The sequence below is a fragment of the Lutra lutra genome, chromosome 2 (genome assembly GCF_902655055.1).
Source record: "Lutra lutra chromosome 2, mLutLut1.2, whole genome shotgun sequence".
Lineage (NCBI taxonomy): Eukaryota > Metazoa > Chordata > Mammalia > Carnivora > Mustelidae > Lutra > Lutra lutra.
The window spans coordinates 56,256,428-56,278,446 of record NC_062279.1 but is presented as its reverse complement, the minus strand read 5'-3'; the positions used below and the strand labels follow the sequence as shown (position 1 = coordinate 56,278,446).

The 22,019-nt window shown below is 42.1% G+C and overlaps 1 protein-coding gene across 1 annotated transcript; it reads right to left on the bottom strand.

Moving 5' to 3' along the window:
* Positions 1-774: 774 nt before the first annotated feature.
* On the bottom strand, positions 775-18,567 carry LOC125094063 (serine protease 52-like; the record flags this gene model as incomplete). The annotated part of the gene is made up of 6 exons (XM_047719814.1): positions 775-1,061; positions 4,023-4,165; positions 5,525-5,766; positions 6,580-6,775; positions 17,729-17,897; positions 18,409-18,567. Coding segments are annotated over 6 exons (1,179 nt in total), but the record flags the coding sequence as incomplete, so codon positions are not given.
* Positions 18,568-22,019: the final 3,452 nt, after the last annotated feature.

The window sequence follows — 22,019 nt, the reverse complement described above, 5'->3', positions numbered from 1 at the left end:
CTACACTTTCCGATGGTCCAAAATGTAGTCTTGGACTGTTTTTAGACACTATTTAATTTACTATATAATATACTATTTACTATTTAACAGTAATCCCTTTGATTTTGCTCTACCCCAATATATTTATCATTTCCTTTTTTGCTTCAGGTTGTTTCTGATGTTTGCCTGCAAAGGTGCCTTGACTACTATAACCCATTTAGCTGTGTGTTTCTTTCCCACTTCATCTCTAGGACATTTCTACTTCAATGACTTCCTGATCCTGAATCAGAGCATTGTTCCACATGACCTCTGAGAGCCCAAAGCAGTAGTTAATGGGCTCTGGACCAGGTGGTAGCTATGGAAGCAAAAGAAGGTGAAGAACAGGATCTTTCTGAAGACCAAATCTGTAGGTCTCAGGGATTAGCTATAAATGAAGGAAGCGAGAAGAGTTGGAATGTTATTTTAAGACCAAAAAAGAAGTGGGGGGGACTGTCTACTCCTTTGGAAAGAATCTGTGGAAGGATATCTGTTTATAGGAGAGAAAAGAATAGGATTTCTGTTTCAGAGATCCTTGGTGTGCCCCCTGTCCATGCAAAGGTTCTCCATCCAAACCTCTGGAGAGGCCTTAAGATGAAGTTGGTAGCCTGCCTCCAAGTTCCAAGGGAACAATTGGCTCTGCAGTAGGTCGCAGGTGTATTATAAGTATATGACTATTTCAGACACAATTAATTCTATGAGAATCCCTTGTACCCCACCATTGACCTTACTCCAAAAACCGAGGACACTTGGTTTTGAGGCTCTACAGTGTTTAATCACAGGTGTAATAGAAGTATCACAAAATACAGTAACAAGATGGCCCAGGGTGATTGAAGCAAACTGTACCCAGAGTCTGGCTCATGCATATAGGGCCTTCCTGAGAGCGTGGTCTCCGTGTTAATCCATAACAGATAATTAGACACCTTTGTATACACCCCAGGCTTTTCCTTCTGGCCACAGCCCTCTCCCCAGCTGACAATGCCCAGCTGGTACCATATGCTTTCGTTGTTTTTTTTCTGGCAAACCAGAGGTCCCCCACTGTCACCCTAGAAGAAAAAAGTTGTTTGGGAGTGGAAGGGACAGTAACAAATTACTTCTATAGCCTATTGAGGTGTGGACAACTGGCACAAGGCAAAAAGCATTTATAGTGTCTTTTGGTGAGAGGACAGTTTGATTCGGCTCTCCAACTGCATGACTATACTCCCAGCCCCATGACTGTCAGACAAAGCGGCAAACAATTTGGTCAAAAACAATGGCAATGAATGATAGTTTGATTAAAAAAAAAGAATATCCATCAGCATCATCAGCATCATCAGCATCAGCATCGAGTCACATGTGTTCATTTTGATGTACCAATGAGTGCTTTTTAATCCATTTTACCTCAACAACAAAAGTTGATTTTCAGAATTCTTACAATTTTCTCACTGCCTTTGTACTTTAAATCTACTTTCAGCCAACCCATTTTGGTCTTTCTATGTAGTTCATAATAACAAAAAGTAAAAAACAAAAACAAATTTCCATTATACCTCATAATAGGTAATTGGTTGAATACAGCAAGTACATAAACTGATACATATAAAATGCAAATGATACAAAAAGTGAGTCAAAATGTTATATTGTGGTTTAAAGCATTAAATTTGAAACATTTTATAAATTTTAAATCATCATGAAAAAGATTGTCAAATAAGGACAAGTAAGGAGAATGGACATCATTGACATGAAAATTGAGGAACACACAATCTTTCAATGCCCCCAAATCTTTGGGCCTTTTCTTTATTTAAAAATTTTTAAAGTATCATTGACATACAATGTCATATTAATTTCAGGTGCACAACATAGTCATATGATGATTCTATGTATTATACAATGCCATTAAGTGTCAACATATAATGTAATTACAACACTATTCACTATATTCTGTATGCTATACTTTTCATCTCTGTGACTTACTAAATTCTATTAAAAATTATGTACCTTCATCAAAAAAATTAGAAATCTCAGATATGGAAAAAGAACAGGAAGAATACCATTAATTATATAATTAAGTGAATTTATATATAAACACACATATGATTATATGTGAAAAGACTATTTCAGGAAAGATAAAAGGTAACACTGTAAAAATGGTTTCTCTGGGGAGTGAACAGGACAAGCGTAAGAGGTAAACTTCCGCTTCACTATACATCCATCTATAACATTTGAATTTTCCCTACCATGCACTCAAATAAATAAATGAAATAAATATCATTTCTAATTCTAGCCATGCAGAGGCAACCCCTTAGTCAAATATAATTGTCCACAACCTTGAGTATGCAAATATGAATACATAGTTGTTATTTATTTTATTATATATTGTTTCACAGCTTACAAAGACTTATTTTTGAAAATGTTAAGTGAGACACAAAAAAGTTGGAAAGAAGTACCATTCAGTAGTATGACAAAAACCCAAAATCCAAAACAAATAAAATCAAACAAACAAGATAGGGGTTTCTTTGATTTTTTTCTAAACCAGATTGTTATCATGAACAATCACTGTGCCCATCAGCCAACTTTGAACCAAACTCTTCTTTACCCAATTCTTTGAGGTCATTGGAAAGTCCCCTGACCCTTCTTGAAAATGAAGAATTACAATCTCTTCTGTGGAGATGAGGGGATCTATGTGAAGGATATGAGGCAGAACAGCAGCACAGTTAAGACCTTCTATTTCTGAAGCCCAACAAATCTTGGTTTGTATGCCAGGGGGAGCATTTAGCTGATACAATGTGAAAATGTTCTTCAGCATTTAGGGCTCTGCTTCGATGCTGGTGATAATAACTAAATTTCCTGCAATGCGGCTGTGTTGATGGAAGGAAACAACACCTCTGATGCCCTGTACTCCCCTGCTCTTTGGCAAGCCTGCACTCAATAGGAGCTCCCAGCATTTCTGTAGCTGTTGAACTAGCCAAGTCTGGACATGACCAGGCTGGGCTGATGGATTTGGAGTCCTGCTCCTACTGGAACCCAAAAGATGGCTCTAATCTCAGAAGACAGAGTGCCTTCCTTAGAATTCTGGGTATCCTCTGTAGGGCTGTCAGCTTCTCTGATCCTCAGTTTCCTCATCTGAAATAAGCCTGCTTCCCAGGGCTAGTTAGCAACCCTTTTGTGTATTTGTGGAAGCGATTTGTATGCTCTTAAGCACTGAACAGGTGTAAGAGATGGCGATGGAAAAAATTATATTTATAGAATTTACTATGACCATCCTCTGCTCTGAACTGTTTTAAGTGCTTTTGTGCATTGACCCACTTAATTTTCACAATAGTCCTTGAAGGTAGGAACTCTTAACATTCCCATTTTACAGATGAGGAAATTTGAAAAAGCACAGACCTGGAGGGAAGCCACAGGTTGTAAGTAGAGGAGCTGAGAGGGAAGTTAGGGGAAACTGCACCCCTAACCACTATCCCACAGAGTCTCCCTTTGGTTACAGAGCATCTGTACTGGGCTGAATAACATCCCTTCCAAATTCAAGTCTATCTGGAACCTCAGAATGTGAGCCTATTTAGAAACAGGACTGTTGTAAATATATTTGGTTAAATTAAATGAAGTCCTACTGGATTAGGGTGGGTCCTAAGCCAATAACTGAAATCCTTAGAAGAAGAGAAAATAGGAGACAGACATATAGGGGAGAAGTCCATGTGAAGATTGGGGCAGAAAGTGGAATGATTCACCTACAAGCTGAGGAATGCCACCAATTGCTGGAAACTATCAGAAGTAGGAAAAGGCCAGGCGGTATCCTCCCCTAGAGCCTCCAAAGAGAGCATGGCCTTACTGATGCCTTGATTTTGGACTTCTGGCCTCCAGAACTATAAGAGAATACATTTCCATTGTTTGAATCCACCCTGTTTGTGGTAATTTGTTACTGTACCATTAGGAAACTTATCCAGAGGGGGAAAAGGGGAGCAAATTATCCCATAAATATTCATCAGCCCTCTGTGGCAGTCCCTCTCCAAACAAGGGACAAGCTCCATTACCTGGCAGGCGTCCTTCCCTTCTTCAGCATTCCTAGCACACAGCATGTTCCTGGTGAGCACATACATAACAGAGGAGCATGTTTCCCATTTGACCAGGTCGAGGCTGACTTTGTTTAGCTGTTGACTCATACTTTTCATAGGAACTGACCCAAAGAAGAAGCAGATAGGGAAAGGCCCCTGAGCTCAAAGTGGTCCTTTTGGGCTGAGGTCAAGCACCCATTCACCATCATGTCTTTTCACCTCAATGACAAAGGAACTACTGTATGGCTTAGAGAACTACCCAAATCTGGACTTAGTGAGGGTGGAGAGGTGTTCAGGAGACACTCAATCCCATCCTCTTTGAATCCAGAGCTCCCCACAACTGGGTATCTATTGGATCCCAGTCTAAGTGTACTCTTCTCACTCTGCAGAAGGTGCTAAATCTTTAGTCCTAAAAAGGTATTTCATTTAAATCCATAAGAAAGTAAAGAAAACTCATGATGGCAATTTCTGTCCTGGCGCCCATGGCTCATAAAGATGGATTTAAATCATGTCAGAACTTTTGAGTAATCCACTGTCTATCTAAGAGGTGAACCTAATACCTAGAATGTTTATTCTTTGAAGACAGGCTTTTTCCCTTTTTGTATATTGTTGAATTCCCAGAGCCTAGAACACTGCCTGGAAGAGGATCAATGAGTATGTGCTGAAGGACACAAGAGGAACTTTAAATTAAGAAGGTGGTCTTTTTTAAAGTTCATGAAAAGCTTCCAAAGGTAATTCCCAATGAGGAATTCAAAACAGACTCTGAGCTTTGGGACCATGTGGGGATTAATGTATTGTCATTTGTATGTCTACTTAGAAGAATGGCACTGACTGGAATTTTTTTTTTTTTTGGAATTTTTTTCCTGTTCTTTAGATTTTGGAGTAAGACACATTTACCAAAAATAATGACAAAAGGGCACAATTTTATGAGTTGGCTGGGTCGAGTGATGGGTGTAGGTTACAGGTTGACTCTATAAGGACAAATTTATATTCAGTTTGTCCCCTTCTCCTTGGCCTGGATCTGTAGTTTTCAAATATTTGGGCCACCAAACCCTTTGTTACAGGGGATCAGAACCGACACCATCAACTGGAACAGAGCTGCTCTGCTGACATTAGTGTGGGCTTCTTGGAACCCGGTCCATTTTGCCACTCTTTTGCCCAACAATATATTCCCCCAAATTCTTCCAAGTCACCCTTGGACTCTAAACACTTCTTCCTGGGTTATCACTGAGTCCTTGTTTAGGGTTTGTGTTCTATAATATGGTCATAAAATTTGCTACAAGAACCCAGGAAGGCCAAGGAAGGATGATTCACATGTGGACTGAAGTTAAGGCTCATTATGGGTCTTTAAATAAAAACTGGAAGCTTCCAAACCCACCAGGCAGACTTCCCAGAGCTAGAAGAGCCTTCAGAGCTTACTTTCTCATTTAAAACATCAACCAGGGTGCCATCCCCCACTGGGTTGGGCTATAGTAACTCACCGGTAATACCCCATCCAGTCACCCAGCAATTTCTCCAGCTCTCTATGTCAGTGACCTCTGAAAGGCAGATGGGCACTTTCTCGGCATCCAACTTCAATGGAGATTTGAGCAAGAGCAAAGCAATGTCATTATCCAAGAGCCAGCTGTCAAAATAAGGGTGAGTAATTAGCTTGTCCACTTTCATCCTCTTCGATTTCTTGGTGCCAGTGCTTCTTTCACTATGTATAATCTCCAAGTCAGATCTTATGTCAAAACAAAAGAAGGAGAACAAAAAGGTAAGTGGTGGAAGGCAAAAAAGGTGATCCTTAAGAGAAAATAATTCCACCAATGTGAGACTGTCATCCTGAGAGCTGGAGGGATGGAGACAGCTGGGGCCATGCACTTGGGCCCTGACTGGGGAGAAGAAGACAGACCCGAGTTCCAGACTTGCCACATTGCCAAACAGCTTTTGCCTTGATGGCCTCTTGGGCAAATTCACTTGTAAATTTTATTAACAACTGTCTGAAAGTTGTGCTATGTACAAGTAACTGAGGGACTTGATCTTGATTTGCAAGAAGGGGTGGACTAGCTATTAACAAACACCTAAGTTTCTCAAAGATATTGATGTATGGACCTGAGCTAAGACAGCATCTCAGGAACTTCTGTCATGCAGCCAGGCCTGGTACCCTCCCCTTGGATCCCAATCCCTTCTAGGATTCTCGGAATCCATGGTCACTGTCAAGTTCATTTTCTCCCCAAGTAATGCAAATGCTTAGGAAAGTATTTTCCAAAGGTTTGGACCAGGACCACATGCACTTGGCAAGATGCCAAGAAGTCCAAAGAACATTTGTTCTGCCATCTGGGTCCCATGAAATAAGACGTAAAACATCCTAGGAAGAGAACAGTGTCTCTACCACCTGCAAAGTATGATATTCAATCACACAGGCATATATTTAGCCTCCTGGTGTTTCGTTTTGAGACTGACAAACTTGGATGGAGTTTCCAGGAAAATAATAAGGATGTAAGGACAAATATTCTAGCACATCAGTTAAAACAGGTCTGTCTGGAATACTTACTTATGTCTGTTTATGAAGCAGTGGGCCGCAGTTAAAATCCACCACCTGCTGAGGATCGATCCTCCGCAGATATGTCTCCTGCGGTGAAGAATACTCACCTGCCATGGAAAATCTGTAATGTCTGCAGGTTCCCCGCCTACGATTTCCAAAGTTTCTGACTTCTCAGGCCTGCTACTTTTTCTTTGGCCACAGGTCACTGAAAGCAAAAAGAAGGAAGAGGGACAAGAGAAGCAGGGCTCGACTGTCAAGGTTGATTGGCTTGGAAGAAACTTAAGTTTAGTGCCCCTTCTTCTTGCCTCCCCAGCACACAGATAGCAGTGGCTTAGCCAGGTTAACTAGCACCAGACAGGAGATCCATCAAACAAGAATGATGCTTCCTAATGCTGGTGAAAGGCATCACAATTGTAATGATGTGTTTATTGGGAACAATGGCTCCTTCTTTCACCACAGCTTTGCTTTTTGGAAGGGTCTCCCTCTGAGGGCTTGTGGGAAGGGAGACACTACCACAAACCCTGGAGCTGGATCTTTTTATTGCCTCTCAGTAAGGAAGCCTAAATGGGAATATTCATTTATTTGAAAATAGGCCCCAGTGTCCTCTGAAAAATAAGGCCGTGGTATGATACCTTGGCATAGACCATAATAAAATCCTTCTCCTTAGCTCTGGACTTATATTTTCAATTTCTATACCTGGATGACACAGACACCAGAAATTCTACAGGCAAAGGGAAATTGACCAGCCCCTTCCTTCCTGATTGCTGTCCTGTATTTCCTACTGTGATTAGTGGCACCGCTTTTCATTTAATTTAATTCTAGGGATTCCAATTGCACCTTAAAAGGAATGAAAATTGTGGCATTTTCTATGTGGTATGATTGTTTTGAGATCTTTTGTTGTCTTCTAAATGTCATTTGAGTAATGAGAAAAATAAATATCATAAAATCTAAAACATTGAGTGCTTACTACTTGCTAGGCACCATTCTGTTTTGCACAAAACAATTTAATTCTCTGTTAGGGTTAGGAGAGCTGGCCAAAACCCAAAAGTTTGTAACTGAACCAAGATTTGAACCTTGGTAGTCTGGCTCCAGAATCTCTTTTCATTACCACTGGGCAAACTGCTTTCTAATTGCTAACCATGCTTATGCATGGGGAGAAAAGACAATGACATTCAAAAATTTCCATAGACATGTATAATATGAAAGGTATACCTATTCAAACCATCTCCACACCACACATCACTACCACCCATGTTACCATCACCAAATATCACCATGGCCATACAACTCCACCACCACACAATACCAGTACTACATATCCCCACCACATATCCCCACATCACAGGTTACCACACCACACTACCTTGCCACCACACAACACAACATACAACCTCACCACCACATGTCCCCACCATGTCACCCTCATCACACCGCTCATTACTACCACATTTTCCCACAACCAATGCATGTCACCACCACTGCCAAGCACCAGCCCTGCTACTGCTTATCTCTGCCTTTGAGTTTCTCTCTTCCAACTTTCCTGGCCCCTCAGCAACCCAGAAGTACCATGCTCCTTCCTTACCCCAGGGCTTTTCTCCATGCCTCTACCAGAAAGACAGGCTCCTATCTCATATGCCCCTCTTTGCCTGTTTAATTCCTGTGTATCCCTCACATTTTAGCTCAATTATAAAGTCCTTTAAGAAATCTTCCTTGCCTTTCAAGATTACATAAGCTACCCTCCATATAACTTTCTTTCCTGACACCCTACCTTCCACTAAACGCAGAAATTAACTATTTGTGAAACTGCTAAAGCCTATTTCCTCCATTAAATTCTAATCTCTATGAAGGCAAGAGGCATGTTTTGCTAATTTTCGTATCCCCATTATCTGATTTAGAGACTGGTACATGGTGGAAACCCAATACATACTTATGAATAAATGGATGGATGGGTGGATAGATGGATGGATAGGGTGGACAGTAAAGGTCTTAATATCAGTGGTGAAATCCTTGACATACTAATGACCTGTACAGGTGATCAGGAATTGAGGGACCTTAGTTCAAAATGCTGTGTCTCCCCCACCCACACATACACCTAAAGAATTGGCTGTTCTTTGAGTTCCTAAGTCAGAAAGCCTTGGGCAGGGGGAGAATAAGTGGCTCATACAGGTGTCATTTCATTTGAAGATACAAAGAGAATAAGGAGCTGTTGCTTAGGAATATCTTCCTCACCCACATTGCTCCTGTCAAGAAAGACATTTCGGAATTCCCAGTGGAACACCACACACGGCAAGGACTCTGAACCCGAACCTCCAATGAAAATGTTGAGTTTTCAGGGTCAAAAAGGGAATCTTGGAATTAATCTACAATAAGGCAAATTTTATTTTCTGGGAAATTTTCTAAATACTTAAATAAGATAATGATTTGTGAAAGTTTAAACAAAACTACTGAAGATTAAGATTCAGATTGGATTCATGGTTAAAAATCTCTAATATATCAGTCTTTTGCAACATAATAACTACTACTTATTGAATACCTACTATGAGTCAGCTTCTGCATTTTGCATATGTGTGAGACACTTAATATTCCCAGTGAAACTCTAAGATATGTTTTATTATTCCCATTTTATAGTTGAAGAAATAATCTCTGAGACTTCATGTGATTGCCCATGATTATTTAGCTTGTATGGGGCAGATGGAGATTTTTCAGTTGTGTGTGTCTGGTTCTGAAGTCTAATTATTTATGCTTCTTGCCCATAGCTTTCACAGTATATCTATATTTCAACAAAGTCTCTGCTCAATTCTTTGAGAATCTTATTGGTTAAAATGATTGTATGTGATTTGATGACTGCTCTCTAAAGTGAACATCAAACAGGTTGAGACATTATATCCAAAGCATTGGTCTTCAACTCTGTGTGTACCTGCAATTCTGGAGTGAGATGGAGAAAAGATTTCACCTGGAGAGCTAAGTCTGACTGGGAGGCAGTGGCTATCTGTAGTCCTCTATGTAAGACAAGTTCAAAGGTGCATCTAAGTGCAATAGAAAAAAGGACTATGATCTATCAGTAGTTTTTGCTGAAGGTCTGGGGATGTTAGATTGGCAGTAGGATACCAAACCAGGCTAGTGCTAATAGATACCTTTAAAATTTAAATGGGTAAAAACTCATCTTAAACCTGGGGAAAAGGTATACAATAAGGCCTGACATGAAACTGAGCAAGAACTAATATTACAAATGAGAGAATTGAGATTGAAAGTTATCTGGCCAGATCTGAATCCTGGGCATGGGCCATCAATATCAAACTCAATAAAAGTCTTGCAACTCCAGATAGAAAAATAATAGATCCAAAGCTCTAGACTGTGAAGGGAGCTTGGAAGTTTTCATATATAAATATCAACCATAAGATGCTGATAACATGACATCACTGCTAAGTTCTCTACTTCATAGATGGCAGCATTTGAATGGTTGTCAGTCTGGAGCCACACAGGCATGAATGACATTAACAAATGGAGTATATTCAGAGATGAGTGGCCAACATAAGAAACCTTACAAGAAACATGAAAGGAAAGAAGACTCAGATGGGCCTTCAGACTCTTGCAGGATTTTCTTAAAGATGAGGTATCAGGGTTGTTCAGATCCACCATCAGTGGGTAGAAACTACAGAATGATATAAAAAATCTTACAGAAGTCTAAAACTTCTGCCATATTGTTATATTCCACTTTGTTGGTATTTGCACAGAATTGAGGCTGATCTGGACAATCTGAGACTGTGAACGTGAAATTCAGGAGAGTCCAGAGCCCAGTTATATATTCTTTGTATTAAATATTTGTATATTGTTTGCGGAATTTCTCTATAGGGTTACGGGCTACCTGTAGAGTCTTTAGTTTTCTCAAGGAGTGCACTTGTGATGAGCACCAGGGGTTGTATGGAAGTATTGAGTCACTATATGGCACACCTAAAGCTAATATTACACTGTATGTTAGCTAAGTGGAATTTAAATAAAAACTTTAAAAAATGAGGGGATTTAATAAGATTATCTCTAAGGTTCTTTCCCATTCTAACACACTGTACTTTTACAGTTCAAAATGGTGAGAGGGAAATATTTTTACCTGAATTACATTAATGTAAAATGTCATCTTTATTTAAATTCTTATATTTAAAATATATATTTTAGCCTCCTTATTAATTTTTCCTTAAGAGGTATATCACTTCAATTACAATGTTTTAAATGCTTATTGATATTGATGTCAGGCTGCCAAACGTCATGCATACTGAAATGTCCATGTATTTACATGAAAAGTCTCATGCAAGTACAATATATTTTTTTTATATTTTCATATGTTAATGGTTCAACTTCATTGAAAATTACATAGAATTGGGACTGACTTGGAAAATAAAAGACCTGTGGTTGTGAATTTTAGGGGAATCCCTGGGAGCCCAGGGGTCTCTATTTTCTGTAGATAGAGAACCAAATGAATTTTTGGGTCTGTCAGCACCACAGAGCAAAATTCCTGGGGGTGTTTCAGAGATGTCCCTTTGCAAGTCCCACCTGAATGAAATCACTTCAGACTCTAGATTTTTCCCAAGGGACTGACTGATCCAGACCCAGGGATGTGACCAAGCAGATTAAGATAGGAAGGTCTCATTTCAGCTTTTTAGTCCAAAGTGTTTTCTCTTTGCTCATACTATCAAGCTGTCTTAGACAAATAGTCTTTCTCCCCAAAGATTCTACTGATATGTTGGTGACTATGAGAGAACGAGAAGAATGACCAGAGAGACAGAACTCAAATGTGCAAAAGGTACTCTGGTCTTAGCATGAAACTTCCTGATTCTGCCCTAGCTGGCAGGGCACCTGGTGAAGATGGAAGGAAATGGGTTTTGGAGTCAGAAGATCTGCGTTGCCTGCATTATTTGCTGGCTGTGTGACTTGGAGCCAGTGATTTAACATCTCTAAGCTTCAGTGTTCTCATCTTTAACACAAATATAAGTTAATGTAACATTTCATGTGACATTGATTTAGAGGGATGGCATTTGGCTTCACTCTAATCTGGATCAAGGAGAAAGAGGTCTGAGTTTTGCCCAAAACCCTTGGTGAAATCTGAGGTCATCTCTGGGCAAAATTTTAGTGAGAGAAAGGATTTGCTGGTTGTCTTCCTACATTGATGGTCATATTTATGCTCTTCTGCTAAATCTTCCTGTCCTTCCAAAATCCAAGGCTCAATTCTCAGCCCACCTCTCTCTCTTTGCACTTTAGCAAAGTATGTCCTGGGGTATCTCCTCCCAGCTATAACTTTGAATATCATCCTTATACAGAAGATCTCACATTTGACCTCTCAGATCTCTTCACTTAGCCCTCAACTCTTTCTTTTTTTTTTTTTAAGATTTTATTCATTTATTTGACAGAGAGAAATCACAAGTAAGCAGAGAGGCAGGCAGAGAGAGAGGAGGAAGCAGGCTCCCTGCTGAGCAGAAAGCCCGATGTGGGGCTCGAACCCAGGACCTGGGATCATGACCTGAGCCTAAGGCAGCGGCTCAACCCACTGAGCCACCCAGGCGCCCCAGCCCTCAACTCTTTAACCAACTGCCCTACTCACAAGAATGTCTAAGAGGCACCTCAAACTTAATGTGGCCCAAATAGAACTCTCAGCTTATTTGACCCCAGTGAAGTCAAATCTGCCTTCCTATATGCTTCCCACAGTTATATTTTGCATCTGTTTGCTTAGGCAAGAATATCATCTGGGAGTTATCCTTGACTCCTCCTTTTCTCTGTCTCCTGGCATCCAATGCATCAGCCAGTCCAGTCAGCATTATCAAAAGATATCCAGAAACCAACCACTTCCCTCCATGCCTGCTGCTCTAAACCCATCCAGGCCATCACGCCTTCATGCTCACTCACTCTTGCCCCTGCAAACATTTCCTCTACAGCAACCGGTGTCTCTTTCTCAAGTACCTCTCATTTCTCACTCTCCTGTTTAGACTCTTTGACGGCTCCCCATTGTAACCAGAATAAAATCCAAAGTCCTTCCTCTGCCTTTATAAGGCTCAGCATGATCTGGACCCCACTGGTCCCTCTGAGCCCATCTCTCTTCAGTGACCCCTTTCCATTCACTCTGTCTGCCCCAGTGACATCAATCTGTATGCCTCCAAAACATACTGAGCTCATTCACTGCACAGGGCCTTTGCACTTGCTGTCCAATCTGCTTGGAAATATGTCTCCTTCTTATCAGATGGCTCTCAAAGCCTTTTTGAGGTTTCCTGAAAGCCTTCCCGAGACCACTGACTAGTAGAGTCTCAACAACCACCTACAGGCCTTCCATCATATAAGCCCATATTTGTGCTTTATACCATTGAATAAGAACTGGAATTAACTTATTTACTCATTTTATATGTTTAATATGTCCTTCCCCTCATTAGATAGTAAAACTGCCTGAGCATAGGAAATGAATATGCCATTCTCTGTTATAAACCAACTCCTAAAACAACTCCTGGCACATGGTAGAGGTTTATAATATTTGTCAACCAACAACAGACTGAACATAACACAAGTCTCCAGAAATTCTCAGAACCCAGGGGGAATCCATAGTAGCTATTAATACACTGCCTTCATTACAGTTATATCATGTTATTGTTTTGCATTAGGCCAATAAGTCTCTACATGATCCTTCAGAATGTTTTCAAAGAGAAAGCAGCCTTACTCATGACCTTGAAGCTGTAGGAATGTGGCTAGTTTCATCTCCAGCTTGATGGCTGGTTACCCCTCTCAAAGGCTTGTTACCCCTCTCAGCCATCCACTATGGAAAACTCTGGGACCTAATATACACATAAAATACACACATGCATGCATACACACACACACCCCAGTCTTCTCCACATAGAACTTCAAAGTTGAAGGTGTTGTGGGAGCAATGATCTGAAAGTCTGGTCCATGTGCTTGGGAGGGCATCAGATTCACTTTAAGGACTTAATAAAAGTGCAGTTCCCTGGATTCCCACCCCCCCCCCCCGCCTCCCACCGAGCTGTGGAATCAGCATCCTGGAACGTGACCTTTTGAACAAGGTCCCCAGGTGATCCTCCTGCACCCCAGTGAGCAAGGGCCCCAGTGAGGCACAGACACAAAAACACCATGAGCCACCTACATGCTAGGGAGCTGTGTATCCAGGGCAGCAGCAGGGCAACCAGCAGCAGAGTACTGCTTTTCCATCCCTCCATCCTTTCATTGGCCCTGGTCTTTACTCAGGTCAATGGAAAGCCTTCAGGTGAGACTGTACAAATTCAATTCAGTGGGACCAAGTCTGAGTTTTTCTCTGTGTGCCTACTATCTCACAGCCTGACCATCAGGGTCACAATAGAGCATTGGGTGAAGCAGCCATGGTCCAGACAAAGCAGCCATGTGGCATCCTGCCTCCAGGACCTGATGATTTCCATGAGCCAATCTTCTGGGATGTGGAGGTCAGTTTGGAACTGGGGACAGGGGCAGGAGAGTAGACCTCCATACCAGTTGGGATCCTGTAAGTTGAGGCATCTCAGATTCACTAATGCATCAGGACAAAAGAGCTGAAGCCACTCCCTAGGAGAAAGGATCCGAGGCTTCTGGTCCAAACAGCTCAGGTGATAGAGCAGAGTGAGGATAGCCTCAGACACCTAAACAAGAGAACTCGCATCACCTGGGGGACCTCAGAGGAACTACTGAACTTTGAGCCTCAGATTACTCCTCTGCACAATAGAGATAACAATGATACAACATTATATTGTTGGGAGGATTAATGAGATAATGTGTGCATCTTAGCACAGGCAAATACCAAGCCCATGATTTTAATTCTCTACTAATATCATTTCTACCAATGTCTTCTCTCTACTAATTGCATCTCCACAGGCTCTGGCAAAGGAGGGTACATTGACCAGCACTGTCTAAAGCAAGACCTGCATAAAGTACATCTTTCATTGATACAGTTCATTCACTTGTTCAATAGTTTAGCTAGCATTTTATGCAGCACTTTCTACATGCCAGGCTTGTGAGATGATGCAAAGATGAACAATATTTGTTCTCTGTCTCCTAGAAGCTCTTACCCATCTGGGAGAGACATGTGACCAAAGACATCAACAATACAGTGGCGTAAGTGTATCACTGTGAACTGTAGAGAGGTGCCCAACCCAGTCTGGGAGGAACATGTGTATGTGGTGCATGGTGGAAAGAAGCTATTAGGGAAGATTCTCCAGAGAAAATAAGCTCTGTCTGGGCTGAGTCAGGCTACAAAGAGAAATGGTATTAAGGATGGATAGACAGGCATTTGTTATGGGTTGACTGGTGTCTTTCCAAAAGTCATCTTTTGAAGTCCCAAACCATAGTACCTTAGATTGTGACCTTATTTGGAAATAGGGTTGTTGCAGATACAATTAGTTAAGATGAGGTTGTCCTAGAGCAGGGTTGGTCCCTAATTCAATATCACTGATGTCCTTGTAAAAAGGGAAAACTTGGATACACACATACACAGGGAGAATACCAAGTGATGATTAGAGTTAGGCTGCCACAAGACAAGGAACTACCCAAAGCTAGGAGAGAGGCCTGGAACAGATCCCTCCCTAGTGCTTTCAAGGGAGCATGGCTTCCTGACACCTTGATTTTGGACTTTTGGCCTCCAGAACTCCAAACAATAAATTTCTGTTGTCCTGAACTACCCAGTTTGTGGTACTTTGTAATGGCAGTCCTAGGAAACTAATGATGGCATTCTAGAAGGGCAGAAAACATGTGCAAAAATACTAAGGTGTATGGGAACTAAAGGATCTTTTTTTTTTAATATTTTCTATTTTTTATTTTTAAAGATTTTATTTATTTGAGGTGGGGGAAGGCAGAGGGAGAGGGAAAAGCAGGTTTCCCACTGAGCAGGGAACCTGATGAAAGGCTCGATCCCAGGACTCTAGAATCATGACCTGAGCTGAAGGCAGATGCTTAACCAACTGAATGACCCAGACACCGCAATATTTATCTATTTATTTTAGAGAGAAGGAGAGAGAGAGAGAGATCATGAGTGGGAGGGTCATAGGGAGAACAAGAGAGAATCCCAAGCAGACTCCTCGCTGAGTGCAGAGCCTGACGCAGGGCTTGACATCAGGAGATCACTGCCTGAGCTGAGACTGAGTCATACACTTAACATACTGTGCCACCCAGGTGCGCCCTATGGGAACTTTCAAGTTAAACCATATATAATTGCTGTTTTAGTAGCTCCAAAATAGTCTTAATATTGGCAATTTCAAATGGTACACTAAAACACTGAGCTGGAATAATGTACAAGTTTGAGCAGGAGAAAGAGGTCAATTTATTGAATAAAGCTCAAATCTAAATAAACAGTCTTCCCTACTATGCAGACACTGAATAATTCTCAAAAGAAATCACCATGCATATGACAGGTATATGGGGAGCAAGGATTATTACTAAAGACTGGCAAGGAGCTAGAGATGTAAACATTCTCCAAAATTCTATACATAATGGATTTCCATTTCAGGGGAAATGACTATAGCCATTTTTCTTTGCCTTACTGTCTTGAGGCTTTAAAATTTATCTTTAAAACTCATGGAAATATCCCATCAGAATAAGAAAAAGGCAGATGAAATATTAGGAAGTTAGTTCATGTTATTGGGTATAGACTTTTCACACAATAAGCATTTACAATACTTCTCATAGCTGTAAGCAAAGCATCAGAATTCATCCACTTAGCTCATATTTTTCTATGCTAGAAGGGGGCCTGAAATGGGAGAGAAAGCTTCCTCACTACTGTTCTTTGGAAAACAGCATGAAGCTGAATTTCATTGAGGCTATAAATGTTTTCATCCTTTGGGGTGCTGGAGAGCTTGTGTGTATGAGGTGGAACAGGGCAGAAATAAAGAAATCCCAGTGTCACCCACAATCCTGCTCAATTTAACCATACCATGTCCATGGCTGGTCCCTGAGTCCAGAACAAGAAAACACAGCATATGCATTATCTACTTAGACCCCAAAGAATCCTCAAATCTCCCAGCACATCAGGAGGTGAATTCACACTTTTATCAAAACACCATTATATAAAGATGTGTCCACCATAAAGTCTCACAATGTTTATAGTAGCGATTCATAATCGCTAAAAACTGGTAAACCCTACATGTCCTTCCTCAGGTGAATGGATAAAACTGTGATTCAGACAAGAGCACCACTATTCAGCAAAAACAAAAACAAAAACAAAAGCAAAACAAAAACACAAAAACACACACAAAAAAACAAAAAAACCCCCTATATATACATGCAACAACATGATCTCAGATTCATCATGCTAACTTGAAGAAGCCCGACACAAGGCACTACACTCTGTATGATGCCATTTAGATGGCATTCTGGAAAAGACAAAGAGCAGGCCGAGAGAACATATCAGTTGTTGTCAGGGACTGAGGTTTGGGGAAGGGGATGGGTTACTAGGGGCAAGGGGAACTTTTCTTGGGAGGATAGGAAGTTTCTGTGTCTGGATTGTGGTGGTGGTTACACAGCTGTTGGTATCTGTCAGGATTCATAATACCATACAGCCTAAAAAGGTGAATTTGCTAAATAAATATAAATTATACCGTATAAATCAGAGTTTAAAAAAAAAAAAAAGCCTTAACACTTTGTGCTCTTCGAAAAAGCCACTGATGTGAACCATAAAAGAATTGCCCAGTTTGTTGAAGGCCTTTTTGCTGTGACTTCAAGGGCCAAACTTGTGGGGGGGGAATCATTTTTTAATACTGTCTTAGTCTGCTCCAGCTGCCATAACAAAATGCTGCAGACTGGGTGGTTTATGCAACAGGAATTTATTTTCTCACTGTTCTGGAGGCTGGGAGTTTGAGATCAAGGTGCCAGATTATTCAATTCCTGGTGATGAGGGCCTTCTTCCAGGCTTGCACAAGGTCAGCTTCTCACTGTGTCCCCACATGGCCCTCCACAGTGAGTGCTCATGGAGGGAGGAAGAGATTCAGAGAGAGAGTGAGAGAGCGCACACACTCTGGCCTCTCTTCTTATAAAAACACTAATCCTACAACAAGGCCCCACCCTTATGACCTCGATTAACTTTAATTAATTCTTTATGTAATTACCCCTTATTTACTTATGGGGCTCCATCACCAAATGCAGTCACACTGGAGGCCAGGACTCCTACATATACCTTTTTGGACCGTAACACACAGCAGACAGGACACTCCGGTGCCCCCGAGGGCGCAGTACCCATCGGGGTTCTTGCTCAGGTACTGTTGATGGTAATCCTCCGCGTAGTAGAAGGTTTGTCCCTCCCGAATGTCGGTCGTGATCAGGCCATAGCCGTGCTCCGAAAGAACCTGGGGAGAGAAAGGCGCCGTGAGGACTGGCTGCTGGGCAGAGAGGGTCTGAAGGAGGGCTGTGGGGTCAGGCCGTGAGGGAGGCAGACGCGGGCGGCTTGGGGTGTACCGTGGGTCCTTGTGGGCGCGGGCTCTGCTGCTTCCCAGCTGGGTTATTCTGGGCAAGCTCCTACTGCCCCGCGCCTCAGGTGACTGGGGCTGAAATCCAGTTTCCTGACTCTGTAATTGGCGTTCTACCCATGACACAGCGCTGCCCCTGGAGCAGGCTGGGAGCCTCGGTTTTGGCCCTGGGGGCTCTGTGTGGAAAGGACGCCAGGGTTTCCCAGGGGAAACAGCAGGAACATGTGGTTCCCTGGCTGTCCTGGGAAGAAGGGGCCTTCCTGAGGGCACTCCAGCAGGGCTGCGGTAGGAGGGGCTGGAGGGGCTGGGGCAGGATAGGAAGGGAGGGCTGCGGCCCAGCCCGGTGCTGTCCTCTCTGCTGCCAGCTCAGAACAGGCGCCCTGCCACTCACAGGCTGGACCGAGGAGCCCCCGCTCGCTGTGGTTCTAGGGAGCTCGGGCCCTGCCAGGGGTTCTCGGAGAGCACGGGGTCCCCTGGGTCTGTGCTCTGCCACTCCAGACCCGGGAGCCAGGGGACTGAGGTCAGGGGAGGTCGTGGCCTGGGGGCCTTTGTGGGTTCATCGCCGCCCTCTGTGACCTACTTTAATGCCTCGTGGCATCTGCTGCTACAGAAAGAAACAGACCCGGTAAACACAAGTGGGGGAGGAGAGCAGAGCTATTTGGGGCAGGAGACAGATTAAGAAATAGACATTGTTCCCCGTGGATCTTAGCCCGTTTCCTTTCCCTTCTGGATTTCAGCTGTGCCCTAATTCTTTCTTGCTGCAAGCTGCTCGGAGCATTTGGGCACAAGGCCACAGAGACTCGACCCCTAGGTTTGCGGATTCCATTTTGGACAGGGGCGCAAGGTGGGTCCTCGGACTTCTTTTTCCATGAGGGAACTACCTGTTTGCTGATAGCTCATCTGTCAAGAGGGATGGGCGAAGTCCTTGTGTTCCCCATCCTTCCACTGCTGGACCTGCCACTGAGCACTCCCCTAACTCAGAGTTTCCATGCAGGCCTCTGACGGCTCTAAAGCTGCAGGCCCCATGGTGAAGGGAGATAACCCTGAGTGTATCAATTAGGGAGGGTCCAGAGAAGGAAACAGAATTCCCCTCAGAAAGTTCGAATAAAAGTACTTTAGTGAAAGGACTAAGAAAGAGTTATGGGCATCTTAAAAGGACCCATAGGTAGGAGGCATTCCAGGCAAGGGAAGGTAAGACAAGGAGAGAAAATATACTTACTGGAATCCACTGAGAATAGCAGGTGTGGAGGAGGGGCACCCAGCAGGCACCAAGTCAAGGAGGGTCTCCACCACTGGCAGCATAATGTCTGAATGGGAAGGGACAGGGGGGAAATACCTTCAAGCTCCCTCACCTCCTGCCTATACCTTCTGTCAGTATCAGTATCTCACACTGCTGAGGGCAAGCCAAGCAACATTCAGTATCTCAGCTGACTTGGCCCCTAGGAGCCGGCCTACCTGACCCAGGGAAGGGAATCTGCATAGGGAAATGGGGGACAAATGGAAATTAGCTATATGGAATCATCTAGTGCTTATCCCAGAGAATGGAATTGAAAGCTATAAGGCACTCTTCTCTTAGGGCTGATAAAGATATCAGGCTGCTCATTAAGCTTTTTCATGTACAGTATACTGTGCTCAGGGCTTTGCCAGTGTTATCTCACTTAACCCTTATAGCAAGTGTCTGAGAAAATGACTCTTGTTTTCCACATTCAGTAGACCAACATGCCAAATATTGTATGTTGATATTGGGCACCCTCTCTGCCTTTCTAAAGTCCCCTAAGAATTATAGAAGCTGAAAGCTTGGGGCTACATTTCTGAGAATTCCAGCAGCTTTCAAATTTGGAACCGTAGCCAAGTTTCAGGAAGCAGAGAACAGGGAGAAACCATTATTTTCCAATAGCAGCTAAGTGCAGGCACACATATTTTAGCAGATGACAGTTGTGAGGTTCTTGCCATTATCTTTGAGTATCCTCCTGCAAATGGCCACTCTAATGCTGAAGAGAGTAAGATCATTAGCAGTGGGTTCCCACGATTTTTGAAGTTTGTTAAACTCTGAAAAGCAAGCAACTATTTCCTGACTTTTGCACTCAAGCCCTTTTAATAGTTCCATAAGCATCTGTTTTTATGCCCCAAATCCCCTTCTACTTGAGATACATTGTGTTTTCTGTTATCCTGATAGAATATTGTTGGATATAGTATTTGGTACTAAAAGTAATTCCAGGGAGTTCAGCTGCAAAGATGGGAATCTATTGTCTGGCCTGGTTTGATGTGCACACAGTAATGACCTTGTCACTGGCAGAAAATGGGATTCTGGCACCAAGGAAGTGTTGAAAAAGAAAAACAAAGCTGAGGGCATCATGTTGCCTGATTTCATGCTATATTACAAAGCTATAATCACCAAGACAGCATGGTATTGGTATAAAAACAGACACATAGATCAGTGGAACAGAATAGAGTCTCCAGAAATGGACCCACAATTCTATGGTAAACTAATTTTTGACAAATCAGGAAAAAATATGGAAAAAAGACAGCCTCTTCAAAAAATGGTGGTAGGAAAAGTGGACAGCCATATACAGAAGAATGAAACTGAACCATTCCTTTATACCATTCACAAAGATCAACTCTAAATGGATGAACGACCTCAATGTGAGACAGGAATCCATCAAAATCCAAGAGGAGAACACAGGCAGTAATCTCTCTCTTCAACATCGGCTACAGTAACTTCTTTCATGACACGTCTCCAAAGACAAGGGAAACAAAAGCAAAAATGAACTTTGGGGACTTCATCAAGATAAAAAGGGTCTGCATAACAAACAGGCAACAGAACTAAGCGGCAACCCACAAAATGCGAAAAAATATTTGCAAATGATATTACAGATAAAGGGCTAGTATCCAATTTCTATAAAGAACTTCTCAAAGTCAACACCCAGAAAACAAATGATTAAGTCAAAAAATGGACAGAAGACATGAACAGACTCTTCTCTAAAGAAGACATACAAATGGCCAACAGACACATGAAAAAAATCTTCGACATCATTAGCCATCAGGGAAATTCAAATCAAAACCACAATGAGATACCACTTTACACTAGTTAGAATGGCAACACTTAACAAGGCAAGAAACAACAAATGTTGGTGTGGATGTAGAGAAAGGGGAATCCTCTTACACTGTTGGTAGGAATTCAAGCTGGTACAGCCACTCTGGAAAATATATGGAGGTTCCTCAAGAAGCTAAAATACAGCTACCCTATGAGCCAGCAATTGCACTACAGGGTATTTACCCCAAAGATACAAATGTAGTGAAAAGAAGGGGTACATGCACCCCAATGTTCATAGCAGCAATATCCATAATAGCCAAACTGGAAGGGGCTGAGATGCCCTTCAACAGATGAATGGATAAAGAAGATATGGTACATATGTACAATGGAATATTACTTAGCCATCAGAAAGGATGAATACCCACCATTTGGGTCAACACAGATGAAACTGGAGGGGATTATGCTAAGTGAAATAAGTTAATCTTGAGAAAAACAATTATCATATGGTTTCACTCATATGTAGAATATAAGGAATAGCACAGAAGACATTAGGGAAGGAAGGGAAAACTGAAGGGCGGGAAATCAGAGGGGGAGACAAACCATGAGAGACAATAGACTTTGGGAAACAATCTGAGGGTTTCAGAAGGGAGGGGGGTGGGGGAATGGGGTATCCCAGTGATGTGTCTTAAGGACAGCACGTGTAGTAATGAGCACTGTGTTATACACAAACAATGAATCACTGAACACTACATCAAAAACTAACATAACATAATAAAAAAATCCTACTGCTGGGATTACATAACATAAAAGATTTAGCATATATAACAATAAGAGCACACAGAACAGAGGCAGGAATGGAGCTATACTGGAGGGAGGATTCAACACCATAAAGTGATGTTAATCCAGAGGAAGAAATAAAAAGTACTCAAAGCAATTTAAAAAGTGAGATTCTGGGAGCTCATGGTATG